This window comes from Syngnathus typhle, linkage group LG7 (genome assembly GCF_033458585.1).
Source record: "Syngnathus typhle isolate RoL2023-S1 ecotype Sweden linkage group LG7, RoL_Styp_1.0, whole genome shotgun sequence".
Lineage (NCBI taxonomy): Eukaryota > Metazoa > Chordata > Actinopteri > Syngnathiformes > Syngnathidae > Syngnathus > Syngnathus typhle.
This window is the reverse complement of record NC_083744.1, coordinates 17,043,078-17,065,185: the sequence shown is the minus strand read 5'-3', so window position 1 is coordinate 17,065,185 and position 22,108 is coordinate 17,043,078. Positions and strand designations below refer to the sequence as shown.

The following is a 22,108-nucleotide window of genomic DNA, read 5'->3' as shown; positions in this document are numbered from 1 at the left end:
GGAGCACAGAGCGACTGTGTGTGTTTTTTTTTTTCTTTTTTTAAGACGTAATTCACTGGAGAGGCACTGACCTTCCTCCTCTTTATTCTCCAGCGGGACACTCCACGCAATCAGGTTCCGAGCAGCGCGGCCCTCTTCGGCGACAATCTTACGCACTTTGTCGTGGCTGTTGGAGCGCTGGAAGGAGGCCTGCGAGAGGAGCCCAAACATCAATATTCAGCTCTAATACAAGATGGAAAAGCAGTGACTGGCGATAAGTAGAGCTGAACACGGCACACGCAATGGTGCCTTGAGATCACTTTAGAGACACATGACTGCACTTGAGAGCAAAGTTTCTTTCTTTTTCGTTTGAATTCTTTGATACAATACAGATCTCGGATCTCATTAGTAGTCCGTATTGAACGAAGTGGTTGGCGTGTTGCCTTGCATTTGGCAGGCTGATGTTGTTGCTATGGTTACCCAGTTGGTAGAGTGCTAAAATGCCCTGTACTGTTCTGTCAATCTTGGCAAATGAGCATGTTGCGTAATTTAAATGATTGAGGATTTATTGGGGAGCTCCACAGTTGTTTGGTGTCGAGCGTGTCGTACTGTGACAACGATGCGACGTATTGGCGAGCGGTGGCGTCAGATGCGAGCATTGAACGGAAGCCGCGCAGTGACAAGTAACAGCTCGAGGCTTGAAGCAACCCGCTTGGCGCCCAACATGCATCATGGCTGACCTACACATTGAGTATGCATCAGTGACCGGAGAAGCTCAGGGCAAGCAAAAAGTGGAAGCCAAGTCCCTCGTCGCATCATTGTCAAGCTGTGAAATCGCTCATCGTCATGTCCAATAGAGAATGAACGTTTTCAAAAAATGTGCTCTGCATTTTATATCACGTCAACAATACAATAAAAACAACCGCTCGATTGTGGTATTCGTGTCCTCGGTTTTTCAGTCGCCGAGTTCTCTCTCGGTAGAATAGCTTCTATCTCCTTTGTATTATTTAAGAACTGATCTGATGCTTGCACATTTGGAAACGACCATTGGGTGCTTTCACCTGAAACAACGCATTTTATTGCTATTTACAATTAATTGGCTGAAATGAATGTCTCAAGTTATTCTAAATACAACATGCCGATTAAGAATCGTTCCAAGAGTCATTCATCAGACATAATAGCATGTGTGTGTCGCATTATGCAGAGCCAACATGCAAAGTGCGTTGGTACAGATACTATTTAATGCCCCCCAGGGAGATCTCCAGCTGACCTACTTTTGGTGCGCAAAAATTCTTCATGTCAAGTGGCCCGTGCGCTTTATTCTTCTGAGCCAGAACACAAAGAAGATAACAATCAAAGCCATGCATACAGGAGAATCCCTTGGCTGCTCTCCGCTAACAACACATTGCTAATTAGCCCGAGCACCAGAAGTCAGCTGAACGACACCGTGAAGGGCGCCGACTCCTTTTTGCCCGCGCACCGGAAACAAGACCCATTTTCCAAGCCGGTGCTTCGTAAGGAGCCGGTGTAATGTTTCCCTCTCGGGTCCCGGCGAGCAACAAAACAAGTCCCAAGAGCCAAACGTAAAATACATACAGAATAGAAGAGCGCTGAAGCCGCTTCTTCGTCCTGGTCCGGCTCTGACATGCTGTTGCTGCCCACTTCAGGCGCCCTCTTCCCCCTCACCAGCGGCGCCACGGCCATCTGACAGGGGGGACTAAAATAGACTCCCAGTCCTCGCTCCGCAATGTCATAGCAACTTGCCTTGATAGTTCGACTTATCTCAAAGAAGACTGGGGGACTTGGACCCGAACTGGCTGCTGCCGTCCATCAGCTCCGTTGTTACATTTTCAGCTTGTGTGCTCCCTCACATACACTCTGTTCCTCGCACTCTCCTTCTGCCGCGACTCTGCGCAGTCATGCACACGGGCGGCCCCCCCAACCTGTGCTGCCAGTGATGAGTGTAGCTAGCTGCAGGCGAAGGGACTGTGTGCACGAGTGTGCGTGGCTATAAAACCACACATTCGCATTAGCAACATGAGTGATGCTCAAATTCTGATTGGACCGTGTATGATGACCTACTATAGTCTTATAGGAACTCAAAAACAAAAATTGCATGCAAAATGCTCTTACAAAATCAATTTTGCGGTGTCTAGATCAATTTAGTGCTTAAGAAATGCAGTCAATGTTGACATTGCTTCTTGTATTTTACGGTTGTAATCTGACCTATGACCTATTTACTGACCTGCGTTTACGCCACACTTGCTTAATAGAATTTGGTGAAATTGACTTATTGAACGGCTAAAACAAACAAACAAGATGTTTGTTTACAGAGTTGACAACTTTGTCATCAGACATGCACGTGTACCTGAAGCGGTTATAGTCGCTCTCAGTAGATTGTAGCACTGATTTAAAAAAATATATATATATTCGTGATTTATTTATTTATTCATTTCCAACAGAGACAATAAATCTACTGCATAGAAAAGATTTAAGATGTGAACATTTCATTTAAAATCTGATTAAATAAGTTCTCATTCACCTGAAGTGAATTGAAAATGTTGAACTTCATATATACGTCACTGCAACCAATTTGAATATACAAAACACATTTGCATTGAGCTACACGAGGAGCTTGTTAGAACTACTACTCATCCTTCATTTTACAGACATTAGAAAAATAACGTTAAAAATAACCATAACGTCATTTTTACAGCATGCGACTAAGCATTTTGTAAAAAAAAAAAGATCCAAGACTGCTAGCACCACACCCACTGGAAGGTAACAGGGGCACACGAAATCCCGAATGCGATGATGCTAGCTTGTAGCCTTAATCCAGCCATGCGCCAAACAAAGACTTCGGCAAACACAAAATATTAACGTCATAATCATTCCGGTTACCTTGAGAGCGTTAATGGACGCGTTTTTGGTTTTGCCTCCTCCATGTGACGACCCCGAGCTGTTGCTGCCAGACCTCTCCCTACCGTCCCCCCCGTGCCCGACTCTCGGTCCCAGACGGTGCTGCCCGGCGCCGCGCCGTCGTCCATCATGGCGACCGTCTTTGTTCATCGATTCGCACTACGTTCAACGCTCGGTCGGTGAGAAATGTGAAGTCCACGGGACAAAGTTGTCCAGTTGTTAGAGTAAATGGTAAACCATGCTACATGACAGTGAGGCTAAAACGCAGAGAAACGGAAGTCCGTGTGAATTGGGATGTATTTGATTGACGGGAATGTGGTCCAATTGTTTTAGGCTAACATAAAGGCGACAGGTTTGATGGCCAATCGAGAGCGGGATAATTCAGGTTGGAGGGCGGGACTTAAACGGCTGCACCATGGCAACCATAAAGATTGACTGGGTATTTCGCCGAACATGAGCTAATTAATCTACCTTTCAAAATAAAGGTGTATTATTGATGTTACGTTTTCATGAGGTCGGAATTGAATATCCTAGAAGATACCAGATTCGCTGACATTATTTTACAATTACAAATTGAAAAGTGGCCACACCGCTCTGAAATGAGCTTTTATGGCAAATGAGAGCCATTGTGGAAAATAGATCATTTATTCGAGTATAATTAAAGCTCTCATACTTACGATTACCTCCATTTTGCTGTCGTTTTTTATTTTTTTTAATTACAGTGTCATTTACCCTCGATATTTCTGTCCCAAGTGCTTCGAAGTGACATGTTTTTGGCTGAGATGTTTAATAAAAATGAGACCACACGCTACAAATATATGCTCATCTTGCAAATGTTGACACGTCCGTTTGTGACCATAACAACTAAGACGTATGAGTCTGTTTTGAAGTCCACACGGTGTTCGAGCAACGTTTTTAGCTTCAAACAAACATGTGACCATTTTTTCCACGACAGTGTTAAAGGCTTCTCGTCATGCTTTGAATAATCACAAACTCTTTTTTGTTCACGTGCGGAAATCGTTTCTTTTATTGTGAAACGTCTAAACGGAAGTCCGTCAATCTGCATCCCCGATCGACACTACACTCTGCCTCAAGAAGCAACACTAACAACTTTTCAAGGTAAATGCAAATATTCACTCGACAAAGTGTGCATTTTCGAATTGTTTCACATTATTTAACATTTTGGATATGTTCTAGTATTTTACTTTAGGTTCTGCTATGATGTTTTGTTCACTGCAGGTCATTCACACGCTCAGACCAAATGTCCACACACATCTTTAACATCTTAAACGCTTTTTGTTAGGTGCGAGAAGCTGCAAACACGACAAGGTGAAAATAAACGGCAAATCGGTGTTTACTGCACTTAATCGCGATGTCCAGGTTAACGCACTTCACAGCGCTATCTGACGTAGTACCCATATTGACCTGTGGGGGACAGCATAGCACCATAGGAAGAAAGTGTAGGACGGATGGAAAATGCTGAGTTAATCAATATTAAAATATAAATAATAATGCTGCATAATCGCTCAAATAACCCTTTAAGGAAAATAAAACTGTGTGGCGGACCTTAGGAATAGGCCTCTCAACCAGCAGGCCTGTAGTTACGGTTGGGGGGTCATGTCTTTGAAGACTTTGTGACATCATATCGTCTTTGCAGCTTTGATGCTTTGTATCTTCTGACATCATATTGTCTTTGCAGCTTTGATGATTTGTATCTTCTCTCACTTGTGGTGGCACTCAGCCATGGAATAAAGACATGTTTCTCACTGCCACAACCTGATATTCTAATAAAAGCAGTATCCTAATTCTGACTTTACCTTGGTTTTGGACTCCCCAGAGATGGCGCCCTCTACTGTGACAGCGGTGGTGTTGCTTGCCCTTCAGTTTATGTTGGTCCAAAGCGCTCACCATCATTCTGAACATGACATGAATGTCCTGCTGGGAGAGAAGGTTGGGAAACATCATGCACCCATCTTTTCTTTTTATTATCTTGATCACCTTGTTACTTAACTCTTATCCAATGTGTTCCGAGGACTCCGAGGACTTAAAGAAATCAAGTCCAGACGTGCAGAGACAGAAGATGTTGGAAATTGTAAAGAAGATGGACACAAATGCTGACAAACACCTTAGCGCAGGTAAGACACAACTCTTGGAAAAGAAATAAAAGTGATCAAGGGATTGATATTGCTTTCTTTCCAGAGGAGATTGCTCTATGGATTCAGCAAGTGTACCGAAAATATGCCGTGGAAGACGCAGAGGAGCGCTTTGGCGAATTTGACACCGACAAAGACGGTGTCGTATCGTGGGAGGAGTACAACATGGCCACTCATGACAACCTGTTGGATTTTGACGAAAGCACCGTCATGGACGATCCCGAGCAGGAGTCTCTGAAACATGTACGTGCGCAGAGATCCATCCCCGTGAGGCAGCGCGGTAAATTAAAACCTCATTTTATCCTTCCATCAGCTCCACCTCAAGGAGAGGAGGCGCTTCAATTTCGCTGACCTGGACGGTAGGCCCGGCCTCAATGTAACCGAGTTCCTGGCCTTCACCCACCCGTCTGAAGTGGACCATATGGCTGTAAGCTTAAATATATTTCAAATGTACGTTTTGGATTCTCATCACCCCTTCCTGTTATTACAGGATTTTGCGATTGAGGACGTGCTGAGTGACTACGACACTGATAAAGATGGACTGATCAGTCTGAAGGAATTCATCGGTGATATTCGACGTGAAGGTTCGTACATTTTAATTTAAAAAAACAATTTCATTAAAAAAAGAAATCAAATTTATTACTATTGTTAGCTTTCACAACAAGATTTTTTTTTTACACGTGGTTCCCTTTAATATCCTTCTAATGGACACACTGGATTTAAATTCGGGGCTGAACGATTTCCAAGTTGTTTTAAAACACGTGGAGAGTCCTCGAGTCCCTGGGGTTCAACTGTGATTATCAACTTCCCCCACTAGGGGGAGCAACTATGCGCATTAATGATGCTTTCTTTTGATTATGGGAATGTATTTTAAAAATCCAGTCGTGGTGTCTGTCAATTTTCTTCCCCTACTGCACTTGACTTTTTTTTTTTGAAAGAGGACAACCCTTCCCAGTGGGAGATTGAGGAGACCGTGCGCTTCAAGGACCTCTACGATCAAGACAAGGACGGCAAGCTGAATCGCGAGGAGCAACTCCGCTGGATTGCGCCCAACAGCTACGGCGCTGCTCGGGAAGAAGTAAAGACTTTTTGACGTCAGGTTTTGTATGGTCTCCATTTGCTAACGTTCCTTCCTTGGTTCTCGTCAGGCCCTTCACCTGATTAAGGAGATGGACCAGGATGGAGATGAGCGGATCTCAGAGGCTGAAGTCTTGCAAAATCAAGAGATTTTCATGAACAGCGAAGTGACAGACTACGGCCGACACCTGCAGTTGTCGCATGACGAACTCTAAGATTTGTTTATCTGCTCCAACCTCAAGCATCATTTGTTGTATTAAACGCAGCAGCAGCAGCACAAGACCGCTGGGGAACCTTCTAAGCTAGAACGATGCTGATTGGCTCTTTGGTCATCGGCGGCGTGTGAAAAAGCGAAGTGACAGCGCACTTGTTTGCTACTCGCTGACACTCTTCTTCCTCTTTTCAAACAAATGATCGGAGGCGCCGTGCCACGGCTCGTTTCCTGGAACGTTTTTCACTTGCGTTAAAGCCGCTGGTGTTCCGAGGCACATTTAACAAGCTGAGACGGAGGGGAACCTCTCACGATGGAGTTAGAATTTAAGGATGCTTTTTGGGTGAGCTTGTGCCATGATTCATTGCTTTTTTTTTTTCTTGGTTTGAGGATCAAATTTTGTGTTCATTTGGTTACTTTACTGTACAGAAAACAATTTCAAAACTGAAGTACCAAAGTATTTTGGGAGTTTAAAATGAATGTTACTAATCTACCAATGTAAACATTGTGTTCTATGTTGCCCATGAGATGAATTAAAACGATTTGAAATGTTTCTAGGGGAGTTTTACTATTGGTGCAAGTTAGCTAGTATAATTGCGTCTCTTGAATAAGGGAAAATTTGAAACTATGAATCAGTACCTGCTGCATCCCCATAAAGTTTCCTACATGAATATTTCATAATTGTATTACTAGAGGATACTAATCACAGCTATATTTTATACATGAGGATTTGGGGAGGGGTATTCCCCAAGTCATAAGGGGGGGAAGGATAAAATTAAGTTCCCATGTTTCTGTCTATTTGATATTTCAAATATTAATACAAACGGGGCTTTAATTTGCAGCTCTGTATCATAGCCTAAGAAATGAATGCAATGTATTTTTAGTCAATTTGGGAGTTCAATAATCTGACAGCATAAACTCCCACTGTCACATTTCAAGTGCATTCAGGGGCTTTTATTTTTTTAGTTTCCATAAAGCTGTGCAAAGTTGCAAAAACCATAAGCCGCCTCTTCAGAACTGGGGGGAAAAAAATTGGGCTCGGAAACTGAAAGCTGACTATGATCTTCCAGGGAGGGAACTTCATTAGCAACGCTGGCTACGAGGCCATCATCCAGAGACTGAACGATGGTCGGCGGACGTGCAAAGACATGGAGGAGCTGTTCAAAATGAGGTGGGGCTGTTGACACGTGGCGGCGTGCAAGGTGGTAAAAAAAAAAAAAAAAAAGCGGTGTCACCCAAACTTGCATTGTGGTTGCAGGGCATCCGCCGAGGAGAAATACGGCAAAGAGCTGGTGGCCATCTCACGCAAGGTTGGGGGGTTCTACGAAATCTGGTGGGTGTGCGTGAACATGCAGCGACTGGGAAAAACATCACTTCCTCTGAGCTTGTGTTTTGTTTCCACAGTACACTGAGAACGTCCATTGATGAAATGAAAACGCGTAAGAACAATTAGACGTATGTTTTTTTTCTTCCAAGCGTCCATGTTTCAAGCCTTGCTTTGTTTTTTTTCCCCCACAAGAAATGGAAACGATAGGCAACTTGCACATTCATCTGTCCGGCCTCTTAAAGGAGGAGGCGAAAAGGATCGAGCAGTTTAGAGAGAAGCAGAAAGAGCAGAGAAAAAAGGTCTTTTTAAAAAATGCTACCTTTCAAAATGCTTTCAAAGTTGCCATTGACATTTATTTTTTCCTTCCTCCCCAGCTTGAATTCATCATAGAGAAGGTCCAGAAGAACAAAGCATCATTCTACAAGAAAACCATAGACGTAAGACCAAAGTGTCGAAAAGTGGCAATTGTATTTTCGACTTTCTCATTTGAGTTTATTGGTCAGTTCACAAGCTCGGCTCCTCGAAGGGCGCCATCTTGCATATTTGAGATGTTTCCCTCCGATTCAAATCGTTCTTTACCGGGCTTGCCGAACGTTTGTTTCGGTTTCACGCGTCTCTTTGTCCGTCCCAGTCCGAAAGACACTACGAGCAACGCTGCAGGGAGGCTGACGAGGCAGAGCAAACGGCTGACAAGATGAGAAACGCTTCCACAGCCACGCCCAAGCAGATTGAGAAGGTGCACCGTTTTCATTCATCAGCAAGAAGTGACTTGTTTGTTATTGTTCTTCAACCGCAACGTTTTCATTCATCAGCAAGAAGTGACTTATTTATTGTTCTTCGATATCACTGAAATATTTTTCTCTTTTTTGTCTATTTTCAGCTGAGCAACAAATCGAAAATGTGCAGGGAAGCTGCAGAGGAGGCGGGTATGAATTTGTGCTGCACTTACTTCCTTTTTATTGAGGATGTCACAACTATCTATTCAAAGTTGTGACATCAACGCACCTCCATTCTGTGTTGTCACTAAGACAAATGCAAATTCTGAGCTTTTAATCTGGCTGCTTAATCTTACAATGTCCCCCCCCCCCCCCCCCCAATAGAGAGACAGTACAAATCCAACATTGATCAGCTGGACCAGATCCGGCAAGAATGGGAATTAACCCACAGCAACACGTGTGAGGTAATTCGTAACGTGTAACATGGAGTGTGTTTATCAAGAGAGGAAGCTACAATCTATTCGAAAGTGTCCAACATTCAAGCAAAAGCGGCAAAACCCGTTTAGTTTTCTCAACGAGGATGTGCGACACTTCCTGTGATAGGACAATAAAATGAGTCACTCATCTTCAAACTTCCTTTGTTGCCACAAAACGTTGTTCTTGAAATACACGGTCGATTGGAGATTGCACAATGTCATAATGGGATTTTCACGGAACGCTCTAAAGGGCACGTTTCGATGTATTGCGTTGAAATCGACCGAATTTGCAGAATTAATTTCCCAATCGTGTCTTGCAGGTGTTTCAACAACAGGAAACGGAGCGCCTGAAGGCCATGAGGAACGGCTTATGGCAGCATTGTAACCATTTGTCCACGCAATGCGTGAAGGCCGATGAGGTGAGCCATCACACATCCAAAAAGTACCGTATTTTCCGGACTATAAGGTACACCTAAAAACTTAAAATTCTCTCAAAAGCCTTATAGTCCGGTGCGCCTTATATATGGACCAAATTCCTAAATTGAAACTGGACTGAAGCATTGTGTCATGAAATATATCATAGGTGGCCCGCTGAAGACTATGAATCATGAATCAAAAAGACTATGGATCAATATTTTGTGATTATAAAGTCATTTGTTGCGTCTGAAGTTGAAATAAAAAAGAAAATGGAAAATGATTTGTATTTGGATTAAAAATCTGACATGATGCATTAATGGTGCGCCTTATAGTCCGGTGCGCCTTATATAAGGACAAAGTTTTAAAATGGGCCATTCATTGAAGGTGCGCCTTAAAGTCCGGAAAATACGGTAATCCGTCTTCAGCTAATGTTTGCAACGCTATCTTGTCTGCTGCTTTCAGTGTTATGAAGGGGTGAGGCAAATCTTGGAGAAGTGCGACATTATCGCTGACATGAACAGCTTTGTGGGGTTTAAAGGCACCGGCACCAATCGTCCCGGTAAGCGTCTCCTCATCCTGATTTGAGTGTGACACGGGAAAATATTTTTCTCCTCCAAAGTATTTTGTTTGCTCTTTCCCTCGCCTGTAGCTCCCATCGAATACCAAAATTACTACGAGAGGGATCCCACGGAAGTCCGAAATGGAAGCATGGGACTCGTAGGCGGCGTGATGAAAAAGTCGGGAAAAACACGTTTGGGTTCACAATCGCGAACAAATATTCATATTTGACTGTTCCCATTTGTAGGTTTTCAACTCTCCTTCAAGGGAACTCTTTGGCTGGCTCCACTCTGAGCGTTCATAAAGATCCTATTGCAGACAGTGGAGGTAACAATATGAAATAAGAATCAAATTTTCTGCCCATGCCCACAGTAGAATTAGCAATAGCACATTTTTGCAGAATGAGCCTCACATTAAATTCTTTAACCAGCGACGATTAACTCCGCAGACGACTATGAAGATGTCTACAGCGACCCCCTCAAGATTCAAGGCCCCCAAACGAGCGAGCAGTACAAGGCGCTGTACGAGTACGTGGCCCAGGTTTGTTTTTGGCTATTTTGTCATTTCATTGGATGGAAAAAGTCACAGTTAAATGAGGTTTCTTTTTCTTTAGCGAGCCGACGAGCTCTCCATGTCTGTTGGGGACGCCGTGCTCGTCATTGAACGGGGCCAAGACGGCTGGTGGATGGTGCGGCTGTATGGCCAAACGGGACTGGTGCCGGGTTCTTACCTCGCCAAAGAATGAGTTTGGACAACGCAACTAAAACGACTTGTCAGTAATTATTTGTGAATAATGTAATTTTATTTCTCACATGTACAGCATTAAAACTTTAAATAATACCATATCCATAGTGTTTTAACTTTGCAGGGCCTTCCTAATAGAAAGTATCCTGACATTATCTTGTAAAAATACCAGCTGCCCTTTCGTGAAAGCCTACAGTATCATTTCTCTGAAATTTCTAAAACGTATAACGCCATCACCCAAGTCACTGCACTCCTTTCCCAGCTCAGTCGCTACAAATCGTCAATCAGTAGAAAGCGTAAGGATAAATACGACACAATTCAAAAACGTAACTTATGCATGGAGATGAGGATCGTAAAACAGTCTGGAAGCAACATGAGACAGTAGTGTAGCAATTCTACATGGGAAAATGAAACTTCAAATTTGATTCATAAACCAGTTGCATTGTTTTACTCCTTTAGATGGCGCTGTTGGTTTGAATAAGAAATCAGTGTCTATGTTGAACAGACAGTGCCACCTAGAGGAGTGAAGAAGAAAAAAACAGCCACTGGTTCATGATGCAAATGTCAACCTTTGTTTTTCTCATCACTACGTAGAATATTTAAACGACCATTGGACACATAGTGCAAATTAAAGAGGAACTCGCCCTTCCTCCATAGAGTACAGTTTGGTTTGCTTCTAAAGGTCAATCGTTCCTTCTGAACAAGTATTTGGGCTGAAGCTTTGTGGAGGCAAAAAGCATGAAGCTTTAGTGTCTTTGTGTTAGTGTGGGAATGGATTCACCAATGAGCAAGTCAAGTTTAAGCGTAGGTGCCTCCTGTCATGAGGAGCTGATAGGCTGGATCGCTTCTTCTGCGACACAGCACGACGCACGCCGACAACATCCCCAGAACCTGGCGTGAAAAAAGGGGGATTTTGTTTGGTGGGACAAAACTAAATTCAGCCATACTCAAATGTGCAAATTCCCATGTGCAACAATGACGTACCTGGATGCCGGCAAAAGTCAACGCGGTCCAGATGACGTACATCATAATTTCCTTTAACTTCTTCACAACCAGAACCTCACATCCCTAGACACAAACAATACACAGTGGAAAAATCCAGATGAAGAGGAATCCATTTGGCATTCAAACAAATGTGACGCTTTTTTTTTTACTTCTTGGTAAAGTTCTTCAGGTCGAGTGAGGGACCCTGTGCAGAGTCCCCCAACTTTTCCGTTACAACAGCTGACGGGCACGCTGTTGTTCTTGGATGCTTCATACCAGCGAGTGTACTGCCAGTCGGAGTAATTGCGGATGCCGCAGCACTGGAGCTGCACAAACAAACGTGCGCGCTTAATAAGAGGGACCGGCACGTTCTCATCATTTGTTTGGAGTCCTCACCTGTCTCTGAACGTAGTCGATGGCGCGGCTCTGTGCGTTGCTGTTAGTGCCGTTGTACTCGTTGTATACTTGGTGGATGGAACCGTTCACGTCATCTTCAACCTGGCGACGATAAAAGAAATGTGATGTTGGATTACACATACGGAATAACACACACGCCTACTTCCTCACCTTTGCTCTGTAAATATATCCAAGAACAACAACAGCTACTTCAGTCATGAAAACCAGCAGCAGGATGATGACAAACTGAGGAGGAAATAAAACAAATTAGCATGGATGCTACGGTATAACGGAATTTGTTCTCTCTGCTTGGTGTAAAAAGAGATTCTCCTTACATAAAATACAAAACTATGAATTACACACTCCCAACTAAACGATTTATCGTAATCTAATCCTTTTTCATTGTCATAGCAGTATTTTTCACACTGACCGACATGAGTCCACAGTGGCTCTCTCTCACGGTGGCGCAGCAACCGATGAGGCCGATGATGAAGAGGAGCGCTCCTGCCGCGATGATGACGACTGCCGGGACCAGCGTGTAGATGTCTTCGAAAAAATGCTCATAGTCATCGTACGTGATGAACACGTACGCGCCCGCGTAGCAGAGGATGCCAGCGGCGGCCTGTTGGGGAGTCATACATCAAATTCTCCTTTTATGCCACAATTTTAATCAGTACATGTTGACTTCATGAATTATATCCTTCTATACAGGTTCATAACTTGCCAAAACACACACAACCTCCCTGTCTGTCCATGTTCTGGATGACAGTCAAAATGCTGCACTTAATATTGTTTAATTTTTATGACCTATGACATTAGGGTTTGTTATGGGATGCCCAGACTTAGTGAAATGAAGAAATACTTTTAATTTATGTAGTCAAGTTAAAAAAAAGCTCACAAGGCATTCTATTCAAAACAAACCCCAGCTACACCAATACCCAATGAAGTTGTATTATAGATTTTACTACTAATAAGTTATGATTCGAAACGATATCGATGAAATTTTATTATTTTCTGAGTCTACCTTTTAGCACCGGAAAAGAAAAATCATCCAATCGCCATGCCTGAATTTAGCATTCAACCAACTTCCTACTTTTCCACGTTAACTTGGTTCTTTTGGTTGAAGACGACTTCATTTTATGAGTTTGCGAATACGTTTACACAGCACGTTTACTCGAAGTTCTGTTTGCTTGGTGAAAAAACGGCCGACTGCAACGATAGCAAGGCAGCTAGCTGAAACAGCTGAACTCGTAGCAACAAAGTTCCCATATACACAACATAGTGGCTAGCTAGCCGGCTAGCTCGCTCGACGTTTCGCCGTGACGCACGACCTAACTCGGACCAACAATAACAAAAGAAATCCACAAGCTTACCCAAAATATGAGGTTCAGAAATACCAACACGGTCTTTGAAGAGGTGATACTACACTGGCCCATGGCCAACACTGCAATTTAACCCTGTGCTTGTTTTTTTAAATATTTTAGTTTCGACAAAGACATCACTCTCACTCCATTCGCTCGATTGTAGGAATGTTAGTGTCGTAGCGCCACCACATGGAAGCAATGGGGATTTGCTGACATCCAGCGGTAGCCCATGGTACTGCATCCACTGAGACGACGTAACTCGAGTACCACGTTCGGTCGCAACGCGGCGTGGTAACGAACCACGGCACCAGAGGGTAACCTAAGCAAAAATGTACTCAAGTACTGTAGACTACCGTTACTTTTGATTGCAAAGTAACAGTGACATTAAGTTTGGAATATATTACGTTGGGAAAAATACGTAAACACAGAAGAAAGGGTACTAACGTTATTGTTTTGTTGTTATTGTTTAAATCGGGCCACGGAAGTTCTAAATTCAGCAATATCGCATTAACAACAACAATGAATTATTTATTTTAAAATAACACAAATTCAGACAGAAGAAATGAATTGTCTTAACTGTCTTCGGTGTTCTACTGTCTTGTAGCGTCCCTGGCTGAAATTGATTGTTAAAAAAAAGCTTTTGTTGTATTAGTCTGTGCAAAACAAAAGAGTTGATAGCAACATTAAGACTCTATGACGTAACAGAAAATAGCATTCCCTGATAGAGATTATTAAGGACAAAAGATGAAAGGCACATTCAGGAACGCAAACAATGTCTTAAAACTGTTCATTTCTATGACAACTATCCAAAAACAAACATATTATCATCTTAACCAATCTGTACTATTTATACAAACTCCACCACCCACAGACCATGAACATAACGTCCATTTCAATTTACAAACTACTAAATGCACATCATATCGAAAAAATTATCTTATATATCCAACAACAAAATACAGTACATTAAATACTTCACACGTAATAGTCAAAATAACAAACCTTGTGGCCTTTTTTCGTCAAATGCCAATCCCTGATGAAATGAAATTTGATTCTTTCATTGAGACACTTTCAGATTCACGTTTCGTCGGTAATCTTTTGAGACATTTAACACGCCAAAGCTGTAGAGGGCGACAAACGGAAAGTGGTCAAAATAATATCCCGAAGAAAAAAAAAAACATTGACGTCATCACGCCGCACACTGACGTCGTTTGTGGCACTGGCTCTGATCGTTATTTATCGGTGAGATTTATATGCGTTTCGAATTTCTTTTTTTTCTCATTTGATACATTATACTCTTACGATTACACTGACGCGAATTTTAAAGTAATATGTGACTCGAAATGACTTGGGGTACAGTCTCGTGACTGCTAACTAAGTTGTTTTCATATCGCTCCTGTATTGAATCAAATGAAGTTAATTTAAACAATCCAATTTCGGGGATTTGTTGACAGACCAGGTATTACCTAAGTCTACCGCATACCGAACTGTAAACGTGTGTAAATTATTTATAGACATTTTAACTTTCTGGTTGAACTTTGCTCTGGCTACTACTCATCATAAAGCTATATTTGTGAGTATACATAAAGCAAGCATGTTCTTACAGAATGTCGGCGTTGTGTAAATTCAGGTGTGCAAACAATGGAGAATGGTGATGGAGGGGAGACGTGTGAGCCAAAGACGCAGCAGCTCTGTCGCTTCTTCTCTCAGGGAAGACGCTGTTTCTTCGGGGCCAAGTGTAGATATTTACACACAAGATCTGATCACAAAGAAGTAATCCCGACTCCCTGCCAGGTGGACGTCCGATCCTCCCTCCCTGTAGGACTGGAAGGAAATGGTGTCATCCCTCCCAAGCCCAAAGCGTCCTCAGGAGCAGGACGCCGCGCCTGCCGCTACTTTTTGTCAGGGCACTGCACAATGGAGGACAGGTGTCGCTACTGGCATCCACCGCAGTTCCCCTCAATGGGGGACCACCGCGCGGAACGGGCAGAGCAGACGGGTTTGATGCAAATGAGAGCACCTGCGCCAAATGTCCTCCAGGAGGTCAAACTGTGCAATCTGACAGAAGATGTTGCCGCACAACTACGGGACACAGAGATCAAGCAGCTGAAGAGGCGTATTCCCAAAGATCGGCTTATAATTCAAGAGCGAAGCGATGGCAAGGTTACGTATTACAGGGTCACTGTGGAAGCCACTGATCCAGACTGGGTAAATATTTACTTGTCTCTTCCTGTGTTCTTATGAAGAAGAAAGTCCAGTGGCATCTTGGTTGACCTGAATGAGGACAAGCGCAATAGAAATTGGATAGAATGGAGTGCAGTACTCATCTCAACCAACAGGGGCGCTGTTGACGAGAAGCTGACTCCTCTCGTCTCCACTAATCCATTCTTATGCTCTTTACAGCCTTTTGATTTAAAAGAAATTGACATCATGGTGAGCTTTCCCGACACTTACCCACAAGAGGTAAAGACCACAACTGTAATTCAACTAAGTGATGACATGGCAGTCATGAGAATCGTTTTCATTCCCGTTAGATTTTCACCCTGGATATCCCACTGGATCAAGAGCTGCCGCTAATCATGGGAAGGTATGGACCTGTCAATCAATCACTGTCACAATTCAGTATTTTTGGTTGATTGACAGTTGTCGTGTTGCGGCTTTGTAGGCATGTCCAGCAAGCGTCACTGGAGTGGCTCCAGGCCAAGCATGCCACCAATCAACTGCTGGGAAAAGTGGAGCTGCTCTTCCGACCTTTTCTCCGCTGGCTCGATCGTAGTTTGGAGAAACTTTTTACGGAGGGAGCCAGGCAGGTTAGCACAATGGGAACTTGAAAGTCGAGATTGCTGAAGTTCTTAATACTGAAAAACGCCGACTTTTGAGACATTGTTTGGATTGATTTTGTTCCTTTTATTGCAGTTAAAAAAGGACCGTGAGTTAGAAAAAGCCGGTCTGCAGTTCATACCTTACCAGGATCTGCTGGCAACGGCATGCGAGAAATCAGAAGGCGATCATCCGTCGGACACCGCGTCCGACGCCGCGAACGAGCAAGAAGAGGCCGGCGACGTGGCAGAAGCGGAGGGCTTAGGTTGCGATGAAGAGCAACGAGAGGATGAGGAGGACGACGCCGCTCACCTGGTGGAGAACATTAAGATCAGCGACGTCCGCAGAGGCACCGAAGTCAGGCTGCTTGGGCTGACGCTGGGAGAGAACACGGCCACCGTGGTGGGCCTCGGCGTCACCGTTTGTCTTCAGTGCAACAGGTAGCCAGCGTGACTCGCCAAGGCTGAAGCATCCGTTCCACCTCCTCGGTTTCACCTGCGCAGGTGTAAACTGATGGCGGACCTGACGTTGAACGGGAAGACGAGCTGCGTCGCTCAGTGCGACAAGTGCAGTGCGAGAATCAGCGCCGCGTTCAGAGCCTCCATGCTGCACCGCTACAGTGACGTGTTGGGCTACTTGGACCTCCAAAATGCCGTTCCTTCCGACCTGGTGCTTCAAGAGTGCCAATTCGCCGTGGGCTGCCTCGGCTGCTCACGAGAGAGCCCGCTTCAGGTACGCGCGCTCAAAGTCTTGCTCACAATCTAAAATTAATCTTTTTTTCTGAAATCTTTTGATTAGAACCTTTGCTACGGCCAAACAAAGGAGGTCAATTGTGAAAACTGCCACGGCAAGCTAAGTCTGCTGGCTGAGAGCGCCAGATTCCAATACATTCAGCCACGCAGGAACAAAACAGGTGAAAGCTCACCTCCATTCTCCCCCCCCCCGCAGCAGATTAGCCAAGGTTTAATCTCTTAAACTGTACTGTACTGACTTATTTTTTGTTGCTATGTGCAGGTCCAAGTGCTTCAACTGTTAATTTGAAGACTGTAAGAGATCCAGCTGTTCAAAAGGGGAAACCACTACCAGAAAAAGGAGCTTGCAAGCATTACAAGCAGAGTCATCGCTGGCTCAGGTACTATCTTCACACTTTTCATTTTTGACATAAGACCACATGTGTTCCCTCCAAAGGTTTCCGTGTTGCGGCCGTGCTTACCCTTGCGACGTGTGCCATGATGAAGACCAGGACCATCCCATGGAGCTCGCCAGCAGGATGATCTGTGGCTACTGCGCTAAAGAGCAGGTGAGCTCGGGAGGGATGATGCCGGAACATCTGAAGCTGTTTCCTCTGACGGCTTTTGTCGTTTGTAGCCGTACAGCAACGGGAAGCCTTGCATCAGCTGCGGCAGCATGATGACCAGAGGTCCTCACACTAGTCACTGGGAGGGAGGATTGGGCTGCAGAAACAAAATGAAAATGTCAAGGTATTTAAAAAATAAATATATATATGATTCAGGTAACAGTAGATTCATTTGTCTTTTCTTTTTCAGAAACGATCGGCAGAAGTACGCCAACACAAACAAGACGATTTCAAAGAAGGCCAGTGAAAAGAAGTAGCTTGATTTGTTACTTGGTGAACAATTCAATGAATTAATGATTTTCTCCAATAAATCATGTTCTAATGATCATTTGGTGTGACTTGTTGCCCTGATTTTTAAGAACCTCTTTCTAGGTCAGTTCAATCCATGAATGTGGAATTTGATTTTTCACACTTTCCCTGTAAGAACTAAAAAAACGAAATAAAAGGGATGAGGAAAAACATTCCGGTACCAAATGGCCCGTAATTGAGGACCACTGCAAAGCATTTCTTCAAAGTGTGTTGTGGTATTGAGTAGTTAATCTTTTGGGCTTGAGGGTATTGACACTATAAACCCCTTAGGGCCGATCATTTAAAAGCGGGATTTTCTCCATCCACCAGCATTGCATCAAGATGTTGAACATGAGTGAGGTGCCCCTGCGTCCTCTCACCTTCAGCCGTTCCGATCATCTCTTGCAGCCTCTCTGGAACCATCTGCTCACGCACCACCGGCCTCTTATCTCATCTCCTTTTTTGCCGGTCCTGCTGGCTTTTTCCAGCTACGTCGTCTTCAGTACGCCTTTTGCGGTCATGGACCTGCTGGGAGAAAGAGCGCCTTTATTTCACAAGTACAAAATCCAGCCAGGAAGGCGGCCCACGCTCGGAATGATGGCAAGGAGCTTCCAGACGTCTCTTTTCAACCACGTTTTCTTCGTTTTGCCGAGTGTGCTGGTCAGCATGTTCATCTTACCTCCGCCGGCGTTGCCTCAGGAAGCTCCCGCGCTCCTGGAGGTTTTCATCGACGCTCTGGCTCTTCTTCTCGTCTTTGACACCCAGTACTACATCTGGCACTTCGTACACCACAAACACGTGCAGCTGTACCGCTGTATCCACGCCGTTCATCACGAATACTCGGCTCCTTTCTCCTGGTCCACCGAGCAGCTCAGCATCCCGGAACTGATGACGGTGGGACTGTGGAGCAACCAGGACCCCGTTCTGCTCAAATGTCACCCGCTGACCACTTGGTGCATCACGGTGCTTAGTATCTGGATGTCTGTGGAGGACCACATAGGCTACGACCTACCGTGGGGTCTCAACCGCTTGGTACCCTTCGGCTTACTGGGGGGAGCGCCGGCTCATGACATGCACCATCAGAGGCCAAGTAGCAATTATGCTCCCTTTTTTAGCCACTGGGATAAAATCTTTGGCACTGCTGTCCCGCTCAGGAAAAAAAAAAAAGACATGTAAATATGTTTTAGTATTGTATATTATGAGCATTTGTGGGTTCGTTATTTTGTCGTCGTTCTAAAAGCATGCAAGTTTCTTTATGTTGACTCGTTTTCTGAAACGACACAAGATGGCGCCAAATAGAAAAGTTATTTATATGATAACTATTAGGCAATTATAATTCTGTTTTGGGAGGAAGGGGCGGCTTGTTTTTGCTTTAAGTGGCATTATGGAATGAAGTGGTTACAATTTAAAAAAAAAAAAGGATCACTTTGGACTGATAAAAGCTGTCATGTTTGCTTTAGCAAAACCTTCTTGTCACTAAATGTATCATGTACCGCTTTGATCCCATCGTTACCAATTAAACTGTTGCTTCAAAATATGGTCGTGGTTGTTGTTTGCTGACTCATGCTTCATTCCAGAAAGGGTAAAAAAAAACAAAAAGGGCAGTCGTTAACGACGTGCGACCTCCTTTTCCTCATGAGCTTCTTACATAAGTCCAAATCTTTACAAGCAAATAAATCATTCATATTTTCTTAATGGGTGGGTTGGCAAAGTAGGCTTCGGAAGGTGGTGTACAGGTCAAGCACACCGTTGGAATGGATTAAGGACATTGTGTTCTTGAAAAAGTTGAGTTGTTCATGACTAACTTGAGGAAGGCAGTAGCAAACAACAAATGACATTCCTCTAAAATAATGCCGAGTCAATATTTCCAATTTAAAAAGATCTCTATTTTAATTTGGGACATATATTCATCAATGGAGACTCTTATTTAAATACTGTACAAACATGTTGGATATCTGACCCGTGTTCTCGGTCGGGTGCGTCTTGCTGTAGCTGATGAACTGACGCCGGAATTTGCGCAGCTCGGCCATGTTGACGCTCCTGGTAAGCTCGATGTTTGACATTCGGTTAAGAACTTTTAGATGAAGTCATTGGTTTTAAATCAAACGTTGCCGTGTAAAAGCAACTTGTATTTTCTAGCTGCCGATAAAGTCCACTAAACTGTATCATTTGCTCAACTTGTTATTCCAGACTTTTAATCGATTTCTATTCATTCATGGAGCCTTCAGACAAGCCGGCTGATAGCCAACATCATCTCTCCCGTGGGAGGCGGAGCTTGATAATTAAGGGTGAGTTGTTTCGGAGGAAAAAAAAAAGGATATTTTCTCTGTTGTGCCTGGAACTGGGATGCAGTCTCCAGGAACGCTTGTCTTCTGTGCATTGAAAATGGCCTTCAAAAAGGGAAGAAAGGAGGTTTTTAGGTGCGCCTTATAGTGCGGAAAATACGGTAATATGGCTGCTTTTTTTTTTTTTTTTTCTCCACCTATCTCACGTCATTGGCATCCCAACTGCAAGAAATTATATTCATTATCTTATCACCCCGCAGCCAATCAATAGCTACGTTTACTTGTGCAAAGATGATCAATATTTACACAAATCCTTGCGTGGGTGTGACAAGAGCGAATTTGGACGAGACATACCGTTAACACATCCTGTGTGGTCTTGTCTAACTCATACAGGAAGTTTGCAGATGAGAGTGGTTGCTGCAGAGACACAGATGAGTATGAGCTCATTTTCAGACAAACATCGATACTGTTTTTCCCCGATTCTTCATGTGCGCGTTACGTTTCGAGTGGATTGGTTGGGCGGCGGTGCTTTCCTTTTGAAGAGTGCGTCTGCGATGGCTTCAAATGGAGTCGTGTCATCTTGGAGGATGTTGAAAAGTGGACTGTCCCACCGATTTCTTGAGTCTGGGGCTTCGAACCGCAGAATTAATGCCTTCAAGCTACAGATGAAAGGAGTAATGTCAATAGATTTGTAAAAGTTTCTCATTTTAAGACTGTCTTCGCTTACATGTCCTGCGTGTATTGCTCTTCCGCATCTCTACTGTTGTTCCACGCCAAGCTCACATCATCTGATGTCAAACAATACACCTTAAAAAAAAAAAAAAAAAATCACGTCAACTTTGGCGATGTTTATTTATTTCCAAATTGGCATTTTTTAATGGACTTACAAGGCAGTGTGGCGTCTGTGCATGTTTTACGAGACAGAAAAGCTCATAGCGGTAGCCTGCAATAAATAAAAGTGAATACTAAATAAGTTCTCAAAGGTAAAGTCACAATTCTGTAGGCCCGGCATATTTATGCTTTTTATTAACTGATAGAAAAAAAAATTGTGTGTCTATTATGCTGTCAACATTTCATCTCCATTGTATCAAGTGCATTACCTTTAATGTAGTTTAAGGAATCCAATATAACAATGTCATCCTTGTTGACTTTCCTGAACAACAAAAACACACGTTAAAAAAAAGAAACAGACAATTTAAAAAAATACAAATACTATCATAAGAGCACCCACCTCTCCACTTCAGCTTTCAGGGCAGCTCTGACTTGTTTTTCCTTTTGGGAATCTGCAACATTATTATTAACACGCTTATTTACTGTGAACAAACGCATTTGTATTCGAGTTTTACAACTAAATATATAATATTTAGCAAAACATATTCCTGGAGTGGTTAGCTGCGGCTTGCCTGCATACACGGCGTTCTTCTCAGCTGCCAGGGAAGAGTCTCCCACAATGTGAACCTTTCTGTCCGTGTTTTGTTCAAAATACAATTTTAATTCCTCTGCCCTCCGCGTTTTACCACTGCACGGATAACCACACATAACTATTAAAGGCATGACTATTTGATTTTGTTTTGTTGCCGAAGCTACGCTAGCGGTGTTGTGGTAGCATGTTTGGACAATGACCCGGATGTGATTACTAAAACTCTTGGGACAAAATAAAAGCAGTCAAACAAATACAATTGTAAATATTTTATTTTTTTCTCGCACAAAAACCTACTTACTACATTGAAAAAAGTAAAAACAATATTAATTCCTTAAAATAATGCATTCACTTGAACTACGTCGTGCAATTTGTATTTCGGCAAACTTCACTGATGTGTTAGTAATTTCACCAAAACATTTCTTTCAGTGTAAATTAAAATTTCAAGAAATACTCCAGCTCAACTCATAATTTAATTCATTAACTATAAATGATTGTATAAGTTGGTTGAAAGAGATTTGTTTATTCAAGTTACATTACATAATCACATTCCTACAATTGATAGCAAACAAAACACATCAGATTCAGAATTATCTTAATTGCCAGGAATGTTAAAA

The 22,108-nt window shown here is 43.2% G+C and overlaps 7 protein-coding genes across 12 annotated transcripts in view; 4 read left to right on the top strand and 3 right to left on the bottom strand.

Moving 5' to 3' along the window:
- scaper (S-phase cyclin A-associated protein in the ER) overlaps window positions 1–3,048 on the bottom strand; it is a 31,696-nt gene extending 28,648 nt beyond the window's left edge. For 2 of the 3 annotated variants that reach the window (XM_061284100.1, XM_061284102.1), the window contains exons 1-2: window positions 2,881–3,048; window positions 72–189 (exon numbers count right to left, since the gene is read on the bottom strand). In XM_061284100.1, the coding sequence (XP_061140084.1) occupies window positions 72–189; window positions 2,881–3,048 (286 nt within the window). Of the gene's footprint in view, window positions 1–71; window positions 190–1,575; window positions 1,962–2,880 lie in introns of those variants that run through there. The other variant, XM_061284101.1, reaches the window with a different exon arrangement.
- rcn2 (reticulocalbin 2) lies at window positions 2,947–6,892 on the top strand. The gene is made up of 9 exons (XM_061284110.1): window positions 2,947–3,077; window positions 3,950–4,017; window positions 4,736–4,848; window positions 4,931–5,033; window positions 5,098–5,294; window positions 5,365–5,478; window positions 5,542–5,635; window positions 5,990–6,129; window positions 6,200–6,892. Exons 1-9 carry the CDS (start codon window positions 3,028–3,030, stop codon window positions 6,341–6,343), a joined length of 1,023 nt encoding a protein of 340 aa, XP_061140094.1. The 5' UTR covers window positions 2,947–3,027; the 3' UTR covers window positions 6,344–6,892.
- Window positions 6,542–10,678, top strand: pstpip1a (proline-serine-threonine phosphatase interacting protein 1a). Of its 2 annotated transcripts, none has more exons than XM_061284109.1 (15): window positions 6,542–6,682; window positions 7,410–7,510; window positions 7,598–7,672; window positions 7,744–7,778; window positions 7,859–7,965; window positions 8,041–8,103; window positions 8,298–8,402; window positions 8,547–8,592; window positions 8,767–8,846; window positions 9,179–9,277; window positions 9,738–9,834; window positions 9,925–10,012; window positions 10,081–10,160; window positions 10,282–10,373; window positions 10,447–10,678. In XM_061284109.1, exons 1-15 carry the CDS (start codon window positions 6,653–6,655, stop codon window positions 10,576–10,578), a joined length of 1,230 nt encoding a protein of 409 aa, XP_061140093.1. In that variant the 5' UTR covers window positions 6,542–6,652; the 3' UTR covers window positions 10,579–10,678. The 2 variants fall into 2 exon arrangements, with proteins under 2 accessions (XP_061140093.1, XP_061140092.1); XM_061284108.1 differs by having other exon boundaries at window positions 10,264–10,373.
- On the bottom strand, window positions 10,614–13,502 carry tspan3a (tetraspanin 3a). The gene is made up of 7 exons (XM_061284113.1): window positions 13,331–13,502; window positions 12,388–12,579; window positions 12,129–12,203; window positions 11,958–12,059; window positions 11,732–11,887; window positions 11,562–11,645; window positions 10,614–11,468 (listed from the first exon to the last, which is right to left on the bottom strand). Exons 1-7 carry the CDS (start codon window positions 13,391–13,393, stop codon window positions 11,376–11,378), a joined length of 765 nt encoding a protein of 254 aa, XP_061140097.1. The 5' UTR covers window positions 13,394–13,502; the 3' UTR covers window positions 10,614–11,375.
- A 962-nt stretch (window positions 13,503–14,464) lies between these two features.
- si:dkey-24l11.2 (uncharacterized protein LOC100034462 homolog) lies at window positions 14,465–17,826 on the top strand. Of its 3 annotated transcripts, XM_061284104.1 has the most exons (12): window positions 14,465–14,563; window positions 14,952–15,529; window positions 15,725–15,784; window positions 15,856–15,908; window positions 15,987–16,131; window positions 16,238–16,581; window positions 16,645–16,873; window positions 16,940–17,054; window positions 17,156–17,273; window positions 17,330–17,441; window positions 17,510–17,622; window positions 17,689–17,826. In XM_061284104.1, the coding sequence occupies exons 2-12, from the start codon at window positions 14,963–14,965 to the stop codon at window positions 17,753–17,755; spliced, it is 1,923 nt and encodes a 640-aa protein (XP_061140088.1). In that variant the 5' UTR covers window positions 14,465–14,563; window positions 14,952–14,962; the 3' UTR covers window positions 17,756–17,826. The 3 variants fall into 3 exon arrangements, with proteins under 3 accessions (XP_061140088.1, XP_061140090.1, XP_061140089.1); XM_061284106.1 differs by lacking the exon at window positions 14,465–14,563 and having other exon boundaries at window positions 15,343–15,484; window positions 15,571–15,784; XM_061284105.1 differs by lacking the exon at window positions 14,465–14,563 and having other exon boundaries at window positions 15,343–15,484; window positions 15,568–15,784.
- Window positions 17,827–18,128: 302 nt separating this feature from the next.
- ch25hl1.1 (cholesterol 25-hydroxylase like 1, tandem duplicate 1) lies at window positions 18,129–19,126 on the top strand. The gene has a single exon (XM_061284111.1). It carries the CDS (start codon window positions 18,129–18,131, stop codon window positions 18,960–18,962), a length of 834 nt encoding a protein of 277 aa, XP_061140095.1. The 3' UTR covers window positions 18,963–19,126.
- Window positions 19,127–19,650: 524 nt separating this feature from the next.
- On the bottom strand, window positions 19,651–21,707 carry kti12 (KTI12 chromatin associated homolog). The gene is made up of 9 exons (XM_061284112.1): window positions 21,475–21,707; window positions 21,303–21,354; window positions 21,172–21,224; window positions 20,959–21,014; window positions 20,799–20,878; window positions 20,571–20,730; window positions 20,426–20,488; window positions 20,108–20,176; window positions 19,651–19,840 (listed from the first exon to the last, which is right to left on the bottom strand). The coding sequence occupies exons 1-9, from the start codon at window positions 21,623–21,625 to the stop codon at window positions 19,697–19,699; spliced, it is 828 nt and encodes a 275-aa protein (XP_061140096.1). The 5' UTR covers window positions 21,626–21,707; the 3' UTR covers window positions 19,651–19,696.
- Window positions 21,708–22,108: the final 401 nt, after the last annotated feature.

Coding starts and splice junctions, on each gene's coding strand:
- rcn2 (XM_061284110.1), top strand. CDS start 3,028: ATGGCGACCGTCTTTGTTCATCGATTCGCACTACGTTCAACGCTCGGT. Junction 5,479..5,541: donor CTGAAGTGGACCATATGGCT/GTAAGCTTAAAT, acceptor CTGTTATTACAG/GATTTTGCGATTGAGGACGT. Junction 5,636..5,989: donor CGGTGATATTCGACGTGAAG/GTTCGTACATTT, acceptor TTTTTTTGAAAG/AGGACAACCCTTCCCAGTGG.
- kti12 (XM_061284112.1), bottom strand. CDS start 21,625: ATGCCTTTAATAGTTATGTGTGGTTATCCGTGCAGTGGTAAAACGCGG. Junction 21,355..21,474: donor GAAGAACGCCGTGTATGCAG/GCAAGCCGCAGC, acceptor ATAATGTTGCAG/ATTCCCAAAAGGAAAAACAA. Junction 19,841..20,107: donor TTCCAGGCACAACAGAGAAA/ATATCCTTTTTT, acceptor CGAATGTCAAAC/ATCGAGCTTACCAGGAGCGT.
- tspan3a (XM_061284113.1), bottom strand. CDS start 13,393: ATGGGCCAGTGTAGTATCACCTCTTCAAAGACCGTGTTGGTATTTCTG. Junction 11,888..11,957: donor TCGACTACGTTCAGAGACAG/GTGAGGACTCCA, acceptor TTGTTTGTGCAG/CTCCAGTGCTGCGGCATCCG. Junction 11,646..11,731: donor CTGAAGAACTTTACCAAGAA/GTAAAAAAAAAA, acceptor GTTTGTGTCTAG/GGATGTGAGGTTCTGGTTGT.
- ch25hl1.1 (XM_061284111.1), top strand. CDS start 18,129: ATGTTGAACATGAGTGAGGTGCCCCTGCGTCCTCTCACCTTCAGCCGT.
- pstpip1a (XM_061284108.1), top strand. CDS start 6,653: ATGGAGTTAGAATTTAAGGATGCTTTTTGG. Junction 7,673..7,743: donor GGGGGGTTCTACGAAATCTG/GTGGGTGTGCGT, acceptor TTGTTTCCACAG/TACACTGAGAACGTCCATTG. Junction 9,278..9,737: donor AATGCGTGAAGGCCGATGAG/GTGAGCCATCAC, acceptor TGCTGCTTTCAG/TGTTATGAAGGGGTGAGGCA.
- si:dkey-24l11.2 (XM_061284104.1), top strand. CDS start 14,963: ATGGAGAATGGTGATGGAGGGGAGACGTGTGAGCCAAAGACGCAGCAG. Junction 16,582..16,644: donor GTTTGTCTTCAGTGCAACAG/GTAGCCAGCGTG, acceptor TCACCTGCGCAG/GTGTAAACTGATGGCGGACC. Junction 17,274..17,329: donor CAGAGTCATCGCTGGCTCAG/GTACTATCTTCA, acceptor TTCCCTCCAAAG/GTTTCCGTGTTGCGGCCGTG.